Source organism: Callithrix jacchus, chromosome 6 (assembly GCF_049354715.1).
Source record: "Callithrix jacchus isolate 240 chromosome 6, calJac240_pri, whole genome shotgun sequence".
NCBI lineage: Eukaryota > Metazoa > Chordata > Mammalia > Primates > Cebidae > Callithrix > Callithrix jacchus.
The window spans coordinates 28,371,149-28,393,377 of record NC_133507.1 but is presented as its reverse complement, the minus strand read 5'-3'; the positions used below and the strand labels follow the sequence as shown (position 1 = coordinate 28,393,377).

Genomic DNA, 22,229 nt, shown 5'->3' with positions numbered 1-22,229 from the left:
TGTTACTCAACTGGAAATTTTTACAGGGTGGATGGAAGTAACACCTCACATCTACAACCAACTGATCTTTGACAAACCTGACAAAAACAAGCAATGGGCAAAGGATTCTCTGTTTAATAAACGGTGCTGGGAAAACTGGCTAGCCATATGCAGAAAGCTGAAACTGGACTCCTTCCTTACAGCTTACACTAAAATTAACTCCAGATAGATTAAAGATTTAAACCTAAAACCTAAAACCATAAAAACCCTAGAAGAAAACCTAGGGGAAACTATTCAGGACACAGGCATAGGCAAGGACTTCATGAATAAAACACCAAAAGCAATGGCAACAAAAGCCAAAATACACAAATGAAATCTAATTGAACTTAAGAGCTTCTGTACAGCAAAAGAAACAATCATTAGAGTGAACCAGCAACCAACAGAATGGGAAAAAATCTTTGCAATCTACCCATCTGACAAAAACCTAATATCCAGAATCTACAAAGAACTAAAGCAAATTTACAAGAAAAAAACAAATTCCTTCAAAGGTGGGTGAAAAATATGAACAGATACTTTTCAAAAGAAGACATTTATGAGGCCAACAAACATAGGAAAAAATGTTCATCATCACTGGTCATCAGAGAAATGCAAATCAAAACCACATTGAGATACCATCTCACGCCAGTCAGAATGGTGATCATTAAAAAAATATGAAGACAACAGATGCTAGAGAAAATGTGGAGAAAAAGGAACACTTTTACACTGTTGGTGGTAGTGTAAATTAGTTCAACCATTGTGGAAGACAGTGTGGCAATACTGCAAGGATCTAGAAATAGAAATTGCATTTGACCCAGCAATCCCATTACTGGGTATATACCCAAAAAACTATAAGTCGTTCGACAATAAAGACACATGCACACAAATGTTCACTGTGGCACTGTTTACAAGAGCAAAGATGTGGAACCAACTCAAATGCCCATCAATGATAGACTGGACAAAGAAAATGTGACACATATACACCATGGAATACTATGGAGCCATAAAAAATGATGAGTTCGTGTCCTTCGTAGGGACATGGATGAATCTGGAAACCATCATTCTCAGCAAACTGACACAAGAACAGAAAACCAAACACCACATGTTCTCACTCATAGGTGAGTGTTGAACAATGAGAACACATAAATACAGGGAGAGAAACATCACACTCTGGGGTCTGTTGGGGGAGTCTAAGGGAGGGACAGCAATGGGGAGGGAAGGCTGGGAGGGATAACATGGGGCAAAATGCCAGTTGCAGGTGATGGGGGGATGGAGGAAGAAAACCACCTGGCCAAGTATGTACCTATCCAACAATCCTGTGTGATTAGCACATGTACCCAGAACCTCAAGTACAATAAAGAGAGACAGAGAGAGACAGAAAATAAAAGAAAAAGAGAGAGCAATACTGTTGGAGGCACATCATTATTACTCAACTGGAAATTTCTACAGGGTGGACGAGACAGGTACGCTTCCTAGCTTCCTTCTCCCCTTCCAGGTCCACTCACCTCCTTTACCACCATGGCTCTCCTGCCCCTGAAGATTAAGCAACCCCTGTCCTCTGTTCCTTGTCAGTATCTACCAATGTGTAGCCCTGGCAGGAAACTAGAAGAAGGAAGGATGAGGGTGGACTCCCTCTCTGAGGTCATCTCAGGTTTGCTGTGCAACAGCACACCTGTTGGAAGATGGCCAGTTTGACTGACTATCCCCTGCCCCTTGACAATTCAGGTTACTGGAAGTTGTTTCTTTAAAACAAAAGCCTTTTTGAATCCTCTTATATAGAGTATGAAAGTATAGTCTCTTAAATATAGACACAGAAAGTATAACCTCTTAAATTTTTGTTTTTCTCCATATCCAACATTTAGGTCAAATCTATTACCTCAGTCAAGAATGTCTCATTCCTCAGACCTCAGATTGTAACGGCCATTAGATGGCAGCATATCGAATTACATTATAATCCCCTTTTTTTTTTTAAGTTGGAGAAACCACTTTTGGGCCTGAATTTATAAAAATAGAGGTGACAGCAAATTCCACAAAAAAAAAAGAGAGAAAACTCCCCAAACTGAAGAGGAATATCAATAAATAAGTATGGGTAGAAAGTAATATATACTTCAAAATGAATACAAAACATCATTATGCAACATGCAACAGCATTTTGAAAATTATATACTATAAAGAAAGATTCTAATATATGCAATAGTCTTTTTAAATGCACCAAATATTTTATTCATGTCTTACCATCTCTTTCATTTTTTACTTCTACTTTGGATGACTCTGTTTTAAAAGGGAATGCACATAGAAGTATGATTATTAATATACAGTGGTTTCCTAAGTTATTCAAAAAGACTCATATGAATAGTAACAAAATGACTAGCTAGCTGTACCTGGCAAGATTACATTGCACAGTACTGAGAATAACTTTTGGTCAAGTCATCAGGACATGTCCTATGCATATGACAACACATCAGAGCAGACCTGGAAACTCTGCCCCTTGAGTGGCTGCTTCAAACTCACAGGTGGGACAATTTTGTGTTGGTTAAGCAATAATACTGGCAGTAGAGTATTATGTTTTCAACACTTCAAAATCTACCCAAATCTCAGCAAATGGAAATTCAATAAGAGGGCGCATGAGAAACTTTTAATTTACCAAAGACTTCTCCACACTAAAATAGGCCTAAAGTAATACATCTTTAAATAATGTTACCTATTGCATTTAAATGTGATTGAACTGTGCCCTATCTTAACCAGGTTCATTATGTATTGAATATTTTGAGTAACAGAAGAATCTAAATATCAAAACATTTTAATCATACTGATAAGAGTACAGAATTTATGGATATTCAATAGGGTTAAAGCACGACATTTTGTCTGATGTCTGTAAAAATTTAACATAGCTTATTAAGATAGCTGGCTTCATTAAATATAAAGTCACCACTTCTTTAGGACTACAGGCATACACCACCAAGCATGGCTAATTTTTTTTTATATATATAGAGGGGTCTCGTTATGCTGCTCAGTCTGGTCTTGAACTCCTAGACTCAGGTGATCCTCCAGCCTTAGCCTCTCAAAGTGTGGGCATGACAGTAGTGACCCATTACTCCTGCCCCTGACAATGTATCCATATTTTCCTTTCCAGCTATAGAGGGCCACCAATTTCATTTTCAAGTTTGTTTTTATACTAGCTAAGTTTATTTCAATGACTATAAAATATGCATGCATGTTTAATCACCAAAAAAATAGCCTTTAAAGTTTAAATGAGGTTAATCTTAAAGGGGCTATTAATTCTAAACATTATTATTATCAAGAAATTTTTGTTCTTAAATGTAATTTAAATATACATAATATGAAAAAACTATTCCTGAAAATGGCTGAGGGGACTCAAGATGGCGCTATGAGAACAACCCAGGATTGGAGCCCGCGTTGAATTCGCAAACGGTGAGTCAGTGCTGCATTTCCAGACTGATCTTTGTTGCCCACAGAACAGGGCAACTCCCAAGTATAAAAAGACACGGAACGCCAGGCAGTAGGCCTGCCTGGCGAAGCCGGCAGCCGGGGTGGCGGCGGCCGGCCCTACCCAGCAATCCCCACAGGGCGCGTTTGTCCGGGTGCCTTGTTGAACCGGCAACCTGAGACTTGAGAGGGCTGGACTTGAGACTGAACGAGACTTGCACAGTAGCCCAGCCCAGGGGATTGCAGGGACAGATCGTTTGGGATACCCAGTGGGACGAACAAAACCGCGATTTCAAACTATCCCGGGCAGACGGTCCGAGACGCTCTGTGGGGGAGGGGCGTCCACCACTACGGAGGCAACCTGCCCCAACTGACATACACACCCACTGCTGAGGCAGCCAGCCGTTGCCGAGGCAACCCGCCCCAACTGAGATACACGCCCACTGCTGACGCAGGCAGCCGTTGCCGAGGCAACCCGTCCCTACTGAGATACACGCCCACTGCTGATGCAGCCTGCCGTTGCTGAGGCAACACGCTACAACGAAGAGACTCCGCCGCAGGGCGTGGCGGAGACCACAGCAGAGCCGGCAGGAACAGCGCGAATCACACAACAGCAGGGCGGAGCCTCGGCAGCCAAACAGTGGCTAGTCTGCCTTCTAGCTGGGCAGGACACCTGATCGGACATCCAAAAATAAAGCCCAAACCCCTCAACACAGAGCATTTGAGAAAAAAAAAAGGGTTGTTTAATGAGCTGTGTTGCAGCAGAATCAAACATAGCAGCCTAACAGCCCTGAATGAATAACAGAGTGCACAGCTCAGCAATTAAACCCCTATAAAGTACAAACTGTCTCCTCAAGCAGCTCCCTGACCCCTCTATATCCAAAAGACTGTCATTAGGCAGGCATCATCCTGGGACAAAGAGAGCAGAAAAAGAAACTGGTAGCATCCCTCGCTGTGCCACAGCTACTAGAGGTGCACCCCAGACAAGCAGGGTCTGGAGCGGACCTCAACAGTCGTACAGCGAAGGGGCTAGACTGGTAGAAGGAAAACCAAGCAACAGAAATACTTCATCATCAACATTCTGGGTGTCCACTCAGAGACCCAAATGAAAAGTCAGCAACTACGCAGACGACCAGCGGACAAATCTACAAAGATGGGAAGAAACCAGCGCAAAAAGGAGGAAAACACCCGAAACCAGAACACATCGCCTCCTAGAAAGGACCAAAACTCCTCACCACCAAGGGAACAAAGCTGAACAGAGAATGACTGTGACGAAATGACGGAATTAGACTTCAGAAGATGGATAATGAGAAACTTTTGTGAGCTAAAAGATCATGTATTAAATCAATGCAAAGAAACTAAGAACCTTGAAAAAAGATTCGAGGAAATGATAACAAGAATGGATACCTTAGAGAGGAATATGAATGAATTAAAGGAGCTGAAAAACACAATACGAGAACTTCGCGAAGCAAACACAAGTTTCAATAGCCGAATTGACCAAGCAGAAGAAAGAATATCTGAAGTCGAAGACCAACTCAATGAAATAAAACGAGAAACCAAGATCAGAGAAAAAAGCGCAAAAAGGAATGAACAAAGTCTCCAAGAAATGTGGGACTATGTGAAAAGACCTAACCTACGTTTGATAGGTGTACCAGAAGAGGACGAAGAGAATGAATCCCAGCTGAAAAATACTATTCAGGACATCATCCAGGAAAATTTCCCCCACCTAGCAAGACAAGCCAACACTCAATTGCAGGAAATACAGAGAACACCACAAAGATATTCCGCAAGAAGAGCAACCCCAAGGCACATAATCGTCAGATTCAACAGGGTTGAAATAAAGGAGAGAATACTAAGGGCAGCCAGAGAGAAAGGTTGGGTCACCCACAAAGGGAAGCCCATCAGACTCACAGCAGATCTCTCGGCAGAAACACTACAAGCCAGAAGAGAGTGGGGGCCAATATTCAACATTCTTAAAGAAAAGAACTTTCAACCCAGAATTTCATATCCAGCCAAACTGAGCTTCAGAAGTGAAGGAAGAATAAAATCCTTTACGAACAAGCAAGTACTCAGAGATTTTGTCACCACCAGGCCTGCTTTACAAGAGCTCCTAAAAGAGGCACTACACATAGAAAGGATCAATCAGTACCAGCCATTCCAAAATCACACTGAATGCTAAAGAGCTTCAACATAATGAAGAATCTACAACAACTAACAGGCAAAACAGCCACTTAGAATCAAAGTGGCAGTATCAAATTCACACATAACAATATTAACCCTAAATGTAAATGGACTAAATACACCAATCAAAAGACACAGACTGGCAAATTGGATAAAAATTCAAAACCCATCAGTGTGCTGTATCCAGGAAACCCATCTCACATGCAAGGATACACAAAGGCTCAAAATAAAGGGATGGAGGAAGATTTACCAAGCTAATGGAAAGCAAAAAAAAGCAGGAGTTGCAATTCTCATCTCTGATAAAATAGACTTTAAAGCAACAAAGATCAAAAGAGACAGAGAAGGCCATTACATAATGGTAAAAGGATCGATACAACAAGAAGAGCTAACGATCCTAAACATATATGGACCCAACACAGGAGCACCCAGATACATAAGGCAAGTTCTTAATGACTTACAGAAGGACTTAGACTCCCACACAATAATAGTGGGAGACTTTAACACTCCACTGTCAATACTAGACAGATCAACCAGACAGAAAATCAACAAGGATACCCAGGGCTTGAACTCAGACCTGGAGCAAGCAAACCTGGTGGACATTTACAGAACTCTCCACCCCAAATCCACAGAATATACATTCTTCTCAGCACCACATCACACCTACTCTAAAATTGACTACATAATTGGAAGTAAAGCACTGCTCAACAAATGCAAAACAACTGAAATCATAACAAACAGCCTCTCAGACCATAGTGCAATCAAGTTAGAACTCAGAATTCAGAAACCGACCCAGAACCGCACAGCTTCATGGAAACTGAACAACTGGCTCTTGAATGTTGACTGGGTAAACAACGAAATGAAGGCAGAAATAAAGAAGTTCTTCGAAACCAATGAGAATGAAGACACAACGTGCCAGAATTTCTGGGACACATTTAAAGCAGTCTCTAGAGGAAAGTATATAGCAATAAGTGCCCATATGAGGAGAATGGAGAGATCCAAAATTGACACCCTATCGTCAAAATTGAAAGAGCTAGAGGAGCAAGATCAAAAAAACTCAAAACCCAGCAGAAGACAAGAAATTACTAAGATCAGAGCTGAGCTGAAGGAGATTGAGACACGAAAAACCCTTCAAAAAATCAATAAATCCAAGAGCTGGTTTTTTGAAAAGATCAACAAAATAGACAGACCACTAGCCAGATTGATCAAAAAGAAAAGAGAGAACAACCAAATAGATGCAATAAAAAATGATAAAGGGGAAATCACCACAGATTCCACAGAAATTCAAACCATCATCCGAGAATATTACAAACAACTCTATGCACATAAACTAGTAAACCTGGAAGAAATGGATAAATTCCTGGACTCCTGTGTCCTCCCAAGCCTAAACCAGGAGGAAGCTGAAACTATGAAATAGACCAATAACAAGGTCTAAAGTTGAGGCAGCAATTAAGAGCCTACCTCACAAAAAAAGCCCAGGTCCAGATGGGTTCACAGCCGAATTCTACCAGACACACAAGGAGGAGCTGGTACCATTCCTTCTAAAACTATTTCAAACAATCCAAAAAGAGGGAATCCTTCCCAAATCATTTTATGAGACCAACATCATCCTGATACCAAAACCCGGCAGAGACCCAACGAGAAAAGAAAACTTCAGGCCAATATCCATGATGAACATAGATGCAAAAATCTTCAATAAAATATTGGCAAGCCGATTGCAACAGCAAATCAAAAAACTTATTCATCATGATCAAGTAGGATTCATCCCGGGGATGCAAGGCTGGTTCAACATACGCAAGTCTATCAACGTAATTCACCACATAAACCGAACCATAAACAAAAACCACATGATTATCTCAATTGACGCAGAGAAGGCATTTGACAAAATTCAACAGCCCTTTATGCTAAAAACCCTCAATAAACTCGGTATCGATGGAACGTATCTCAAAGTAATAAAAGCTATTTATGACAAACCAACAGCCAATATCATACTGAATGGGCAAAAACTGGAAGCATTCCCTTTGAAATCTGGTACTAGACAAGGATGCCCTCTCTCACCACTCCTATTCAATATAGTACTGGAAGTTCTAGCCAGAGCAATCAGGCAAGAAAAAGAAATAAAGGGTATTCAAATAGGAAAGGTGGAAGCCAAATTGTCTCTATTTGCAGACGACATGATAGTATACCTAGAAGACCCCATCACCTCAGCCCAAAAACTCCTGAAACTGATAAACAACTTCAGCAAAGTCTCAGGATATAAAATCAATGTGCAAAAATCACAAGCATTCGTCTACACCAATAACAGACTTAAAGAAAGCCAAATCAAGAGCGAACTGCCATTCGCAATTGCTACAAAAAGAATAAAATACCTTGGAATACAACTCACAAGGAACGTAAGGGACCTCTTCAAGGAGAACTACAAACCACTGCTCAACGAAATCAGAGAGGACACAAACAGATGGAGAAACATTCCATGTTCATGGTTAGGAAGAATTAATATCGTGAAAATGGCTATACTGCCTAAAGTAATTTACAGAATCAATGCTATCCCCATCAAGCTACCATTGACTTTCTTCACAGAACTGGAAAAAACCACCATGAACTTCATATGGAACCAAAAGAGAGCCCGCATAGCCAAGTCAATTCTAAGCAAAAAGAACACAGCGGGGGGCATCACACTACCGGATTTCAAACTATACTACAAGGCTACAGTAATCAAAACAGCATGGTACTGGTACCAAAACAGAGATATAGACCAATGGAACAAAACAGAGGCACCGGAGGCAACACAACATACATACAACTATACAATCTTTGATAAACCTGACAAAAACAAGCAATGGGGCAAGGATTCCATGTTTAACAAATGGTGTTGGGAAAACTGGCTAGCCATGTGCAGAAAGCAGAAACTGAACCCCTTCCTGACACCTTACACTAAAATTAACTCCAGATGGATTAAAGACTTAAACATAAGACCTGGCACCATAAAAACCCTAGAAGGAAATCTAGGCAAAACTATCCAGGACATAGGAGTAGGCAAGGACTTCATGAACAAAACACCAAGAGCATTGGCAACAAAAGTCGAAATAGACAAATGGGACCTAATGAAACTCCACAGCTTCTGCACGGCAAAAGAAACAGTCACTAGAGTGGATCGGCAACCAACAGAATGGGAAAAAATTTTCGCAGTCCACCCATCTGACAAAGGGCTGATATCCAGAGTTTACAAACAACTCAAGCAGATTTACAGGAAAAAAACAAACAAGCCCATTCAAAAGTGGGCAAAGGATATGAACAGATACTTTACGAAAGAAGACATATATGAGGCCAACAATCATATGAAAAAATGCTCATCGTCACTGGTCATCAGAGAGATGCAAATCAAAACCACATTGAGATACCATCTCACGCCAGTTAGAATGGCGATCATTAAAATATCTGGAGACAACAGATGCTGGAGAGGATGTGGAGAAAAAGGAACAGTTTTACACTGTTGGTGGGAGTGTAAATTAGTTCAACCATTGTGGAAGACAGTGTGGCGATTCCTCAAGGCCTTAGAAATAGAAATTCCATTTGACCCAGCAATCCCATTACTGGGTATATATCCAAAAGACTATAAATCGTTCTACTATAAGGACACATGTACACAAATGTTCATTGCAGCACTGTTTACAATAGCAAAGACCTGGAATCAACCCAAATGCCCATTGATAATAGACTGGATTGGAAAAATGTGGCACATATACACCATGGAATATTATGCAGCAATCAGAAATGATGAGTTCGTGTCGTTTGTAGGGACATGGATGAATCTGGAAAACATCATCCTCAGCAAACTGACACAAGAACAGAAAATGAAACACCGCATATTCTCACTCATAGGTGGGTGATGAAAAATGAGAACACATGGACACAGAAAGGGGAGTACTAAACACTGGGGTCTATTGGGGGGAAAAGGGGAGGGCCAGTGGGAGGGGGAGGTGGGGAGGGATAGCCTGGGGAGAAATGCCAAATGTGGGTGAAGGGGAGAAGAAAAGCAAAGCACACTGCCATGTGTGTACCTACGCAACTGTCTTGCATGCTCTGCTCATGTACCCCAAAACCTAAAATCCAATAAAAAATTTAAAAAAAAAAAGAAAAAAAAAAAAAAAGAAAAAACTATTCCTTGTTTGAGGATCCTGGAATAAAGAATGATTGTTCTACTGGGCCCTGACTATTATATCTATTGCTGCTCTCTGAATTTCTATAGTATATCAGTGTATATTAATTTTGCCAGTGCTTATCAAATGATATCCTGCCTTCCCCCATCCATGCATTAATTTTATTAATTATTTTCTGAGCAACCACTAAGCCAAGCTTTCATCTTGACACAGGATACAATGACAAATAAAGTAGACAAAATCTTTGCCCTCTGATAGACCTTATATTCAAATGAAGAAGACGCAGTGAGCAAATATAAAACTATCTAAGCTGGCTATAAATGATACCTAGAAAACTAAAAGAAGCCCTTCTTAGATAAATGAAAAAAAAACCCCCAACTTTGCTCTAGTTAATCCAATTTTAATCTGCTCTAAAATCAACATGCATTCCTACTGTTCAATTAGGGTAAATAAAATAAAAATATTTTAGGTTTAAAAACTTCATGTTACCTTGGCTGAAAGTAACCAAGCGCCTCTGGTTGACCGTAAAATAAGCATTGCACAGTTGACATATAATAGAAACTCTGTTGTGCAGGGTAGCATGATGAAAAATAGTATAACTTGCTTCATCTGCAACATTGATTGTCAGGTTTGAGGATTTATGGCTTAATGTATGGAAAACTGCAGACAACCCTCTTTCAACAGCAGACTTCATACCAATTGGAATACTCTAAAATTAAGAAGGCCAGACTCAGTTTATCAAAATATACCCAAAGTTTGGTTTAAGAAAAAAAGGACATGAAATATACTAACAGAATCACATGAATGCTGCTAAAATTAATTAGAGTTTTCACAAGATCTATGTGGAAAGTTTCTTACTGGATAATGATTAAAGTTGTTAGAGTTATAAGCAACTATTAAGAACTTAAAAAATATTTTGGAAAATTTTTCTTATTATTTTTATTTTTTCGAAAATATTTTAAAAACAAATGGAGATCATTTTGCTCCTTGTCTGACTGTGGAAAAACCTAATTTAGAGGTGTAGAAACTTGAAATATATAGCTATAGAAATACAGCTATCATGAAAACATAAAAATATCACCCTCTTCTTTTAGATATTCTGACTAATATTTAAAAATTCAACTAACAAATTTTTAAGGTTTTAATTTGTGGACATGAAAGCAAATAAATGGAAAGTAAATACCTGTCTAACCTTTGAAGCTGATGAGCTTCATTGCTCAGTTTCAGAATCTGTACATCAAGGCTTGTTGAAACAGATGTGGAGATTTGATTCAGGATGCTAGATTTTCTCCTTAGAGTTTAGTTCCCAGGATTGAGGCCTGGCTCTGCCATTTACTATATGATTTGTGAAAGATCCCTCTCTATACCTCAAATTTCTCATTTGTATAACAGAAATGATAATAACAAAACTAGTCATACTTTAAAAGAGTTCATTGATTTATAATATTGCCTAACATACAGAATAAGCAATGAATAAGTATGAGCCATTATTGAGATTAATCACAGTCCAGTACATTAACAGGTACTCTGCCAGAAATTTATAATCCAGGATTATATAGCTTTTCAGCCACTAAAATGTGGCATTTTGGCCAGGCACAGTGGCTCATGCCTGTAATCCCCAGCACTTTGGGAGCCTGAGATGGGTGAATTGCCTGAGCTCAGGAGTTCACGACCAGCCTGGGCAACATGGTGAAACCCCATCTCTACTAAAATGAAAAAAAAAAAAAATTAGCCAGACATGGCAGTGTATGCCTGTAGTCCCAGCTACTCAGGAGGCTGAGGCAGGAGAATTGTTTGAACCTGGGAGGTAGAGGCTGCAGTGAGCCAAGATCACGCCACCACTGCACTCCAGCCTGGGGTGACAGAGCTAGACTCCATCTCAAAAAAAAAAAAGGTGGCATTTTATTTCATATTGAAGACTTTAACGCATTATTTACCCCTAAAATAAACAATCATTTGAGACATATACTTATCAATAATACATAACTTCATATACTTTATTATGTGGTAGTCACTGAAATACCTTGCATTTCATAGCTTTTTTGAAACCAAATTTTTTCTTAAATTGTTCACGTAATTGAGCATCTGTCAGTGGAAGTCTTTTCAGTCTCAGATTGTTCACTATTCCATTTATGGCTCCCCACCACTGTGTCTTATTTATTTGCTGATAGAAAGTTTCAAGTTCAAAATAGATCACATAGTACCTATAAAAAATAAAGAAAAAATATATTTCTCTACCTTTGAAGTGATTTTCTACGTTTTTCTCTGTGCTGGCAAAACTTCATTTATTCTGTAACCATTAAATACAAAATGGTAGTTTAAATTGTACTCAATTGTAAATGTATTAATAACATAATTATCAACAGTTGTTAATCAAGTCTTTATATAAAAATGCCTTCTTCATATGGTATTGACTCTGTCCTTTTCATGTCAGTGATCTGGGACAATGTCTAAAAGTTCCTCAAAGCCCTAACTCTGGGTGAAGTTCTAGGTCATCTAACTGTCTGCTTACCCACCTCTTATTCTTTTAAGCTAATTACATCTATATTTGGTTTCTCAAGAGTTTACCTTGAATGTGATCTGGAATGATGCTTTGGGTAATGGCTCCTTGTCTTTTACTCACTGCAGCAGTGAACTAGAGAAACCCCCCTCCTACCACGTCTCTGGAACAGAGTTGGGGCTTGAAACAGCCCTGATCCCTATCACTGTGGAATGGAAAATTGATAAAATTTTGAGTTACTCTCTTCCCTAGGTTTTCTTATCATCACAGGTGAGGGAAAATGGCGACCTTCCTCCCCTGCCCGCCGTGAGGTACCTACCTTTCCCAAGTCCGGATTTCAGAAGTGAATACTTCAGCTGCTGAGCTATCTCTGAAGGTGGGAAGCCTCTTAATATTGCCAGGGTTTCTCTTCCAAATGCAACTATTTATTGCTGTAAATACAGTATTCTTTTTTTCTTGAGACAGGGTCTTACTCTGTTGCCAAGGCTGGAGTGCAGTGGCACAATTACAGCTCACTGCAGCCTCCACCTCTCAGGCTCAAGTGATCCTCCCACCTCAGCTTCCTGAGTAGCTGTGACTACAGGTGTGTGCCACCATGCCTGGGTAACTTTTCAATTTTTTGTAGAGATAGGGTCTTAAAGACAGGCATGGTAGGTCACGCCTGTAATCCCAGCACTTTGGGAGGCCAAGGTGAGCAGATTACTTGAGGTCAGGAGTTTGAGACCAGCCTAGCCAACATGGCAAAATCTCTTTTCTACTAAAAATACAAAAGTTACCCAGGCATTGTGGTGCATGCTTGTAATCCCAGCTACTCAGGAGGCTGAGGCAGGAGAATCACTTGAACCCAGGAGGTGGAGGTTGCAGTGAGCTAAGATTGTGCCACTGCACTCTAGCCTGGGTGACAGAGCAAGATTCTGTCAAAACAAACAAACAAACAAATAAATAAACAAATATAGGGTCTTCACTATGTTGCCCAGTCTGGTCTCAAACTCCTAGGCTCCCTCAGATTACCCAAGCAATCCTCCCACCTCAGCCTACTGAAGTGCTGGGATTACCGGCATAAGCTACTGCACCTGGCCCAAATACAGTATTCTTTACAGTGGTAACCCCTCCTATGGCTCTTCACTGCTGCTCAGGGATGATCAGTTTTCCTAAGAGAGCTAAAAATTTGTTCCATTACATTAATATCTTGAGAAGCAAGTTAGTGATTAGGAAGTAGCTAAAGAAGAATCACTGGGTCTCATGAGTTAGTTACAGGATGGTCACAGGGAAACACTGTTATAAATTAGTCAGAGGCTAATAGTCTTCCTTGATCTGTACTTCAGTTCCAATTTTCCAAATATAAGGGACCTCAGTACATGGATGGAGGTATGTCTGAGGTTCTCTTCACATTTATCTGAGGGTGTTATTCTTCCCATACATCATCCTCTTCCTTTAAAAGGAAACTAGACCACGAGAATATAAACTAAAGGCTGTCTTGACCCACAGCTTGCCGGTTCACTTGCCCATAGATCCCAGCTTGTAGAGGTGCCATGGTCATCAGTGGGGACTTGCTAGCTTATTAGACTCTAGCCTCCAAAATCAAGGAACAGGTGTTCTGTATCTTACTTAGATTTGAAAGTTTTGAACAGTCTTTGACTCACAGTGGTGATAGGCTCTAGGACCTCAAGGAGCCGTTTGGATCAGACCTGGATGCTTGATTGGTACTACATGACTAAACTGAATTTTTAGAAGAAAACAGCTCCTGGGGCTTATTGGGATTTATGTGACCAGGAAGAAAAAAAGGAAACTGAAGATATTCCATCATAGCTGAGAATGCTGATCTGCTGACATATGAGATTCAAAAAAAAAAAAAAAAAAAATTGCGTGTGGATTGGGTTGTAGAAGGAACTGAAAGTTCTCTAGTGATTGGTAGATGAGCCAGAAAAATTCTGCTTATAACTGAACTTGTGGTTTTTACTTTTACTCCATGCTGTCTGGGTCTGGGATGGAGGCTTATGTTGGATTTCAAAACCAGCAAATTGGTATGTATCAGCCTACCATTCACCAATGCTGATGACCAAATGTTGTGCATTAGTTCAAACTAGAAAAACAATTCCACTATGATCTGACTGATCTCTAATAGTACAATAGTGTTGTGTTTACAGCAACCATACTCATTCACCCACAACAGCCTCTCACCAAGTACAGCTTCTGTCCCAGCTGCTTCCCTGAATTCCCAGGATCACTGGTGCCCCAGAAGCCTGATAGAACTTGAAGAATAAAGGTTTATTGAAAAGTGACTCAAGGAAACTATTTAGTTTGGCAAGGATTGTATGGGGAGTATGTGAACAGGTGCTGGAACCCGGGGCAAGAGATTCTTCCTCCAGGGAGTACACATCACCTGTCCATTCCAGAGGCATGAGATCTGCTACTTGGTTCCCTTCAAAATCATGGAAATCATTAGCCACATAGTTTCTGACTTCAGCTTGAATATGACATGTGTATCCTGAAAGTAATTCAGTAGAAAGATTCCCCCTTTTCTCCTTTATCCCACTACTCTCTCTGCCTTATTTCTCTTATTCTTCTCACTCACATGTATCTTGAAAGAAATTCAGACTTTTCTTTACTTTTTTATGACTTATAACTCTACTGTACTTAACACTTCAGCTTGCTGAAAATAGCCTCCTTTAACCAAAACTCCACTAAAATTCTCTTAGCAAGTCATAGCTAAATTTAGAGGACACTCTCTAAGATTAAAGTGACTTGGCCCGATTCTGTGTTGCATTTGATGCTTTTTTTACTATTTCTATATTCTGAAATTTGGCTTTCATACTCACTCTCTTTTTATTATTAAGAAATGGGGTCTTGCTATGGTGCCCAGGCCAGAGTGCAATAGCTATTCACAGCCATGATCACAGCACACTGCAGAGTTGAACTCTTGGCCTCAAGTGATCCTCCCACCTCAGCCTTATGCTATCATATGCTCTTGTTCCTCCTCTACCTGTATCATTCCCTCTCAGTCTCCTTTGTTCTCTCTCCTCTACTTCTCCCTACTCTCTTTAACAGTTACTATTCCCCAAAGTTTCAGACATGATCCTATCCTCTCAACTGCTTGCATGCCTTCCTTAAGAACAAACAAATGGGTCAGGTGCAATGGCTCACGCCTGTAATCCCAGGACTTTGGGAGGCCAAGGTGGGCTGATCACTTGAGATGAGGAGTTCGAAACTAGCCTGACCAATATGGTGAAACCATCTTTACTGAAAATACAAAATTAGCCGGGCATGGTGGTGCATGCCTGTAATCTCAGCTACTCAGAAGTCTGAGGCAGGAGAATTGCTTGAACCCAGGAAGTGGAGATTGTGGTGAGCCGAGATTGTGCCACTGTACTCCAGCCTTGGTGACAGAGTGAGACTCCATCTCAAAAAAGAAACAAAAAAAATAAGCCAACAAGCAAAACTTCCTTATTTGTTTTTTTTGTTGTTGTTGTTGTTTTATTTTTATTTTTTAAATTTTTTATTGGATTTTAGGTTTTGGGGTACATGAGCAGAGCATGCAAGACAGTTGCGCAGGAACACACATGGAAGTGTGCTTTTCTTTCCTTCTCCCCTTCACCCACATTTGGCATTTCTCCCCAGGCTATCCATCCCCACTTCCCCCTCCCACTGGCCCTCCCATTTTCCCCCCAATAGACCCCAGTGTTTAGTACTCCCCTTTCTGTGTCCATGTGTTCTCATTTTTCATCACCCGCCTATGAGTGAGAATATGTGGTGTTTCATTTTCTGTTCTTGTGTCAGTTTGCTGAGGATGACGTTCTCCAGATTCATCCATGTCCCTACAAACGACACAAACTCATCATTTCAGATTGCTGCATAATATTCCATGGTGTATATGTGCCACATTTTTCCAATCCAGTCTATTATCAATGGGCATTTGGGTTGATTCCAGGTCTTTGCTATTGTAAACAGTGCTGCAATGAACATTCGTGTACATGTGCCCTTATAGTAGAACGATTTATAGTCTTTTGGATATATACCCAGTAATGGGATTGCTGGGTCAAATGGAATTTCTATTTCTAAGGCCTTGAGGAATCGCCACACCGTCTTCTACAATGGTTGAACTAATTTACACTCCCACCAACAGTGTAAAAGTGTTCCTTTTTCTCCACAGCCTCTCCAGCATCTGTTGTCTCCAGATATTTTAATGATCGCCATTCTAACTGGCGTGAGATGGTATCTCAATGTGGTTTTGATTTGCATCTCTCTGATGATCAGTGACGATGAGCATTTTTTCATATGATTGTTGGCCTCATATATGTCTTCTTTCGTAAAGTGTCTGTTCATATCCTTTGCCCACTTTTGAATGGGCTTGTTTGTTTTTTTCTTGTAAATCCGTTTGAGTTCTTTGTAAATTCTGGACATCAGCCCTTTGTCAGATGGGTAAACTGCAAAAATTTTTTCCCATTCTGTTGGTTGCCGATCCACTCTAGTGACTGTTTCTTTTGCCGTGCAGAAGTTGTGGAGTTTCAGTAGGTTCCATTTGTCTATTTTGGCTTTTGTTGCCAATGCTTTTGGTGTTTTGTTCATAAAGTCCTTGCCTACTCCTATGTCCTGGATAGTTTTGCCTAGATTTCCTTCTAGGGTTTTTATGGTGCCGGGTCTTATGTTTAAGTCTTTAATCCATCTGGAGTTAATTTTAGTGTAAGGTGTCAGGAAGGGGTCCAGTTTCTGCTTTCTGCACATGGCTAGACAGTTTTCCCAACACCATTTGTTAAAGAGGGAATCCTTTCCCCCTTGCTTGTTTTTGTCAGGTTTATCAAAGATTGTATGGTTGTAGATACGCTGTGTTGCCTCCGGTGCCTCTGTTTTGTTCCATTGGTCTATATCTCTGTTTTGGTACCAGTACCATGCTGTTTTGATTACTGTAGCCTTGTAGTATAGTTTGAAATCCAGTAGTGTGATTCCCCCTGCTGTGTTCTTTTTGCTTAGAATTGACTTGGCTATGCGGGCTCTCTTTTGGTTCCATATGAAGTTCATGGTGGTTTTTTCCAGTTCTGTGAAGAAAGTCGATGGTAGCTTGATGGGGATAGCGTTGATTCTGTAAATTGCTTTGGGCAGTATAGCCATTTTCACGATATTAATTCTTCCTAACCATGAACATGGAATGTTTCTCCATCTGTTTGTGTCCTCTCTGATTTCGTTGAGCAGTGGTTTGTAGTTTTCCTTGAAGAGGTCCCTTACGTTCCTTGTGAGTTGTATTCCAAGGTATTTTATTCTTTTTGTAGCAATTGTGAATGGCAGTTCGTTCTTGATTTGGCTTTCTTTAAGTCTGTTATTGGTGTAGACGAATTCTTGTGATTTTTGCACATTGATTTTATATCCTGAGACTTTGCTGAAGTTGCTTATCAGTTTCAGGAGTTTTTGGGCTGAGGTGATGGGGTCTTCTAGGTATACTATCATGTCGTCTGCAAATAGAGACAATTTCGCTTCCACCTTTCCTATTTGAATACACTTTATTTCTTTTTCTTGCCTGATTGCTGTGGCTAGAACTTCCAGAACTATATTGAATAGGAGTGCTGAAAGAGGGCATCCTTGTCTAGTGCCAGATTTCAAAGGGAATGCTTCCAGTTTTTGCCCATTCAGTATGATATTGGCTGTTGGTTTGTCATAAATAGCTTTTGTTACTTTGAGATATGATCCATCGATACCGAGTTTATTGAGGGTTTTTAGCATAAAGGGCTATTGAATTTTGTCAAATGCCTTCACTGCGTCAATTGAGATAATCATGTGGTTTTTGTTTATGGTTCTGTTTATGTGGTGAATTACGTTTATAGACTTGGGTATGTTGAACCAGCCTTGCATCCCTAGGATGAATCCTACTTGATCATGATAAATAAGTTCTTTGATTTGCTGTTGCAATCGGCTTGCCAATATTTTATTGAAGATTTTTGCATATATGCTCATCATGGATATTGGCCTGAAGTTTTCTTTTCTTGTTGGGTCTCTGCCGGGTTTTGGTATCAGAATGATGTTGGTCTTGTAAAATGATTTGGGAAGTATTCCCTCTTTTTGGATTGTTTGAAATAGTTTAAGAAGAAATGGTACCAGCTCCTCTTTGTGTGTCTGGTAGAATTCGGCTTTGAACCCATCTGGACCTGGGCTTTTTTTGTGTGGTAGGCTCTTAATTGCTGCCTCGACTTCTGACCTTGTTATTGGTCTATTCATAGTTTCAGCTTCCTCCTGGTTTAGGCTTGGGAGGTTGTTCTCTCTTTTATTTTTAATCAATCTAGCTAGTGGTCTGTCTATTTTGTTGATCTTTTCAAAAAACCAGCTCTTGGATTTATTGATTTTTTGGAGGGTTTTTCGTGTCTCAATCTCCTTCAGTTCAGCTCTGATCTTAGTTATTTCTTGTCTTCTGCTGGGTTTTGAGTTTTTTTGATCTTGCTCCTCTAGCTCTTTCAATTTTGACGATAGGGTGTCAATTTTGGATCTCTCCATTCTTCTCATATGGGCACTTTTTGCTATATACTTTCCTCTAGAGACTGCTTTAAATGTGTCCCAGAGATTCTGCCATGTTGTGTCTTCGTTCTTGTTGGTTTCGAAGAACTTCTTTCTTTCTGCTTTCATTTCGTTGTTTATCAAGTCAACATTCAAGAGCCAGTTGTTCAGTTTCCATGAAGCTGTGCGGTTCTGGGTTGGTTTCTGTATTCTGTGTTCTAACTTGATTGCACTATGGTCTGAGAGGCTGTTTGTTATGATTTCATTTGTTTTGCATTTGCTGAGGAGTGCTTTACTTCCAATTATGTGGTCAATTTTAGAGTAGGTGTGATGTTGTGCTGAGAAGAATGTATATTCTGTGGATTTGGGGTGGAGAGTTCTGTAAATGTCTATCAGGTTTGCTTGCTCCAGGTCTGAGTTCAAGCCCTGGATATCCTTGTTGATTTTCTGTCTGTTTGATCTAATATTGACAGTGGGGTGTTAATGTCTCCCACTATAATTGTGTGGAAGTCTAAGTCTCTTTGTAAGTCTTTAAGAACTTGCCTTATGTATCTGGGTGCTCCTGTATTGGTTCCATATATGTTTAGGATCATTAGCTCTTCTTGTTGTATCGATCCTTTTACCATTATGTAATGGCCTTCTTTGTCTCTTTTGATCTTTGTTGCTTTAAAGTCTATTTTATCAGAGATGAGAAGTGCAACTCCTGCTCTTTTTTTTTTTTTGCTCTCCATTTGCTTGGTAAACCTTCCTGCATCCCTTTATTTTGAGCCTTTGTGTATCCTTGCATGTGAGGTGGGTTTCCTGGATACAGCACACTGCTGAGTTTTGGCTTTTTATCCAATTTGCCAGTCTGTGTCTTTTGATTGGTGCATTTAGTCCATATACATTTAGGGTTAGTATTGTTATGTGTGAATTTGATACCGCCATTTTGATGCTAGCTGGCTGTTTTGCCCGTTAGTTGTTGTAGATTCTTCATTATGTTGATGCTCTTTAGCTATTAGTGTGATTTTGGAATGGCTGGTATTGCTTGTTCCTTTCTATGTGTAATGCCTCTTTCAGGAGCTCTTGTAAAGCAGGTCTGGTGGTGACAAAATCTCTAAGTACTTGCTTGTTCACAAAGGATTTTATTTTTCCTTCACTTCTGAAGCTCAGTTTGGCTGGATATGAAATTCTGGGTTGAAAGTTCTTTTCTTTAAGGATGTTGAATATTGGCCCCAACTCTCTTCTGGCTTGCAGAGTTTCTGCCGAGAGATCTGCTGTGAGTCTGATGGGCTTCCCTTTGTGGGTGACCCGACCTTTCTCTCTGGCTGCCCTTAGTATTTTCTCCTTTATTTCAACCGTGTTGAATCTGACGATTATGTGCCTTGGGGTTGCTCTTCTTGCTGAATATCTTTGTGGTGTTCTCTGTATTTCCTGCAATTGAGTTTTGGCCTGTCTTGCTAGGTGGGGGTAATTTTCCTGGATAATGTCCTGGAGAGTATTTTCCAGCTTGGATTCATTCTCTTCGTCACATTCTGGTACGCCTATCAAACGTAGGTTAGGTCTCTTCACATAGTCCCACATTTCTTGGAGACTTTTTTCATTCCTTTTTGCACTTTTTAATCTGATCTTGGTTTCTCATTTTATTTCATTGAGTTGATCTTTGACTTCTGAAATTCTTTCTTCTGCTTGGTCAGTTCGGCTATTGAAACTTGTGCATGCTTTGCGACATTCTCGTATTGTGTTTTTCATCTCCTTTAATTCATTCATATTCCTCTCTAATTTATCCATTCTTGTTATCATTTCCTCGAATCTTTCTCAAGGTTCTTCGTTTCTTTGCATTGATTTGAAACATGTTCTTTTAGCTCACAAAAGTTTCTCATTATCCACCTTCTGAAGTCTAATTCTGTCATTTCGTCACAGTCATTCTCTGTCCAGCTTTGTTCCCTTGCTGGTGAGGAGTTTTGGTCCTTTCTAGGAGGCAAGGTGTTCTGGTTTCGGGTGTTTTCCTCCTTTTCCCGCTGATTTCTTCCCATCTTTGTGGATTTATCCACCTGTCGTCTGTGTAGTTGCTGACTTTTCAATTGGGTCTCTGGGTGGACTCCCAGATTGTTGATGATGAAGTATTTCTGTTACTTGGTTTTCCTTCTACCAGTCTAGCCTGTTCGCTGTACGACTGCAGGGGTCCACTCCAGGCCCTACTTGTCTGGGGTACACCTATAGTAGCTGTGGAACAGTAGGGATGCTACCAGTTTCTTTTTCTGCTATCTTTGTCCCAGAATGATGCCTGCCAAGTGTCAGTCTTTTGGATATAGAAGGGTCAGAGAGCTGCTTGAGGAGACAGTCTATACTTTATAGGAGCTCAAGTGCTGAGCTGTGAGCTCTGATGTTCATTCAGGGCTGTTAGGCTGCTATGTTTAATTCTGCTGCAACAGAACTCATAAAATAGCCCTTTTTTTCTCAGCTGCTCTTTCTGAAGGGGTTGGGGCTTTATTTTTGATTGTCCGCTGGGTTGTCCTGCCCAGCTAGGAGGCAGTTTTTTCCTGCCGAGGCTCCGCCATGCTGGTGTGAGGTTCGCCCTGCTTCTGCAGGCTTTGCCCTTCTGCTGCGGTCTCCGCCCTGCAGCCGTGGGCTCCGCCCTGCGGCAGTGTCTCTCTGTTGTACCGGGTTGCCTCGGCAATGGCCGGCTGCGTCAGCAATGGGCGTGTACCTCAGTAGGGGCTGATTGCCTCGGTAATGGCGGACTCCCCTCCCGCACGGAGCTGCGCTTTAAGGGAACCTCCTAACAGCGAGCGTTTGGAATCGCCATTTTGTTTGTCGCAGTGCGCTACCCCTAACCCTTTGTCCTGGGCTGGCTCACTGTTCAAGTCCCGTTCAGTCTCAAGTTCAGCCCTCTCAGGTCTCAGGTTGCTAGTTCAACGGGGCACCCGGAACAGTGCGCTTTTGTGCAGAACTCTGTGGAGCACCTCTGCGCTCCGGCGCGGTCCACAGCCGCACTGGCTGCTGGCTACACCAGTCAAGATCTCTGGCTGGCGTCCCACGTTTGTTTTATATCTGGGAATTTCCCTGTTCTGTGGGCAACAAAGGTCTGTCTGGAAATGCATCCCCGACTCACCCTCTCCATGCATCCAGCGAGAGCCTCAATCCTGGGTTGTTCTCACAGCGCCATCTTGAGTCCTCCCTCACCACTGTAAAAATTTAAATTAACCTTTGCATTTTGTTATTTTCTTTGTTCACTACAAACTTTCAACAAATTGTAGCTAGTGTCAGTAATTAGTGAAAACTCCTTACCTTTTTCCATAAAATTTCATGACTGGAATTGAGTAATATTCTTTGTATCCTGAATCTTCTATAAATGTATTAGCAGCACAATCTCATATCTTTTCTAAATTTTTCTACAATATAAGTTAGGTTACTAAAGACATATGTTTAAACACATTTAAATAATTATAAGAATTATTTGTATGAAATGG

General features: G+C 40.6%; 1 protein-coding gene across 1 annotated transcript in view; it reads right to left on the bottom strand.

Annotated features, from left to right (window-relative positions):
* LOC144576783 (ankyrin and armadillo repeat-containing protein-like) overlaps nt 1-21,954 on the bottom strand; it is a 36,739-nt gene extending 14,785 nt beyond the window's left edge. The window contains exons 1-4 of the mRNA XM_078329071.1: nt 21,872-21,954; nt 11,824-12,004; nt 10,290-10,509; nt 2,251-2,286 (exon numbers count right to left, since the gene is read on the bottom strand). Of these exons, the coding sequence (XP_078185197.1) occupies nt 2,251-2,286; nt 10,290-10,509; nt 11,824-11,835 (268 nt within the window). The 5' untranslated portion in view covers nt 11,836-12,004; nt 21,872-21,954. The remainder of the gene's footprint in view (nt 1-2,250; nt 2,287-10,289; nt 10,510-11,823; nt 12,005-21,871) is intronic.
* Between the last annotated feature and the right edge of the window lie 275 nt (nt 21,955-22,229).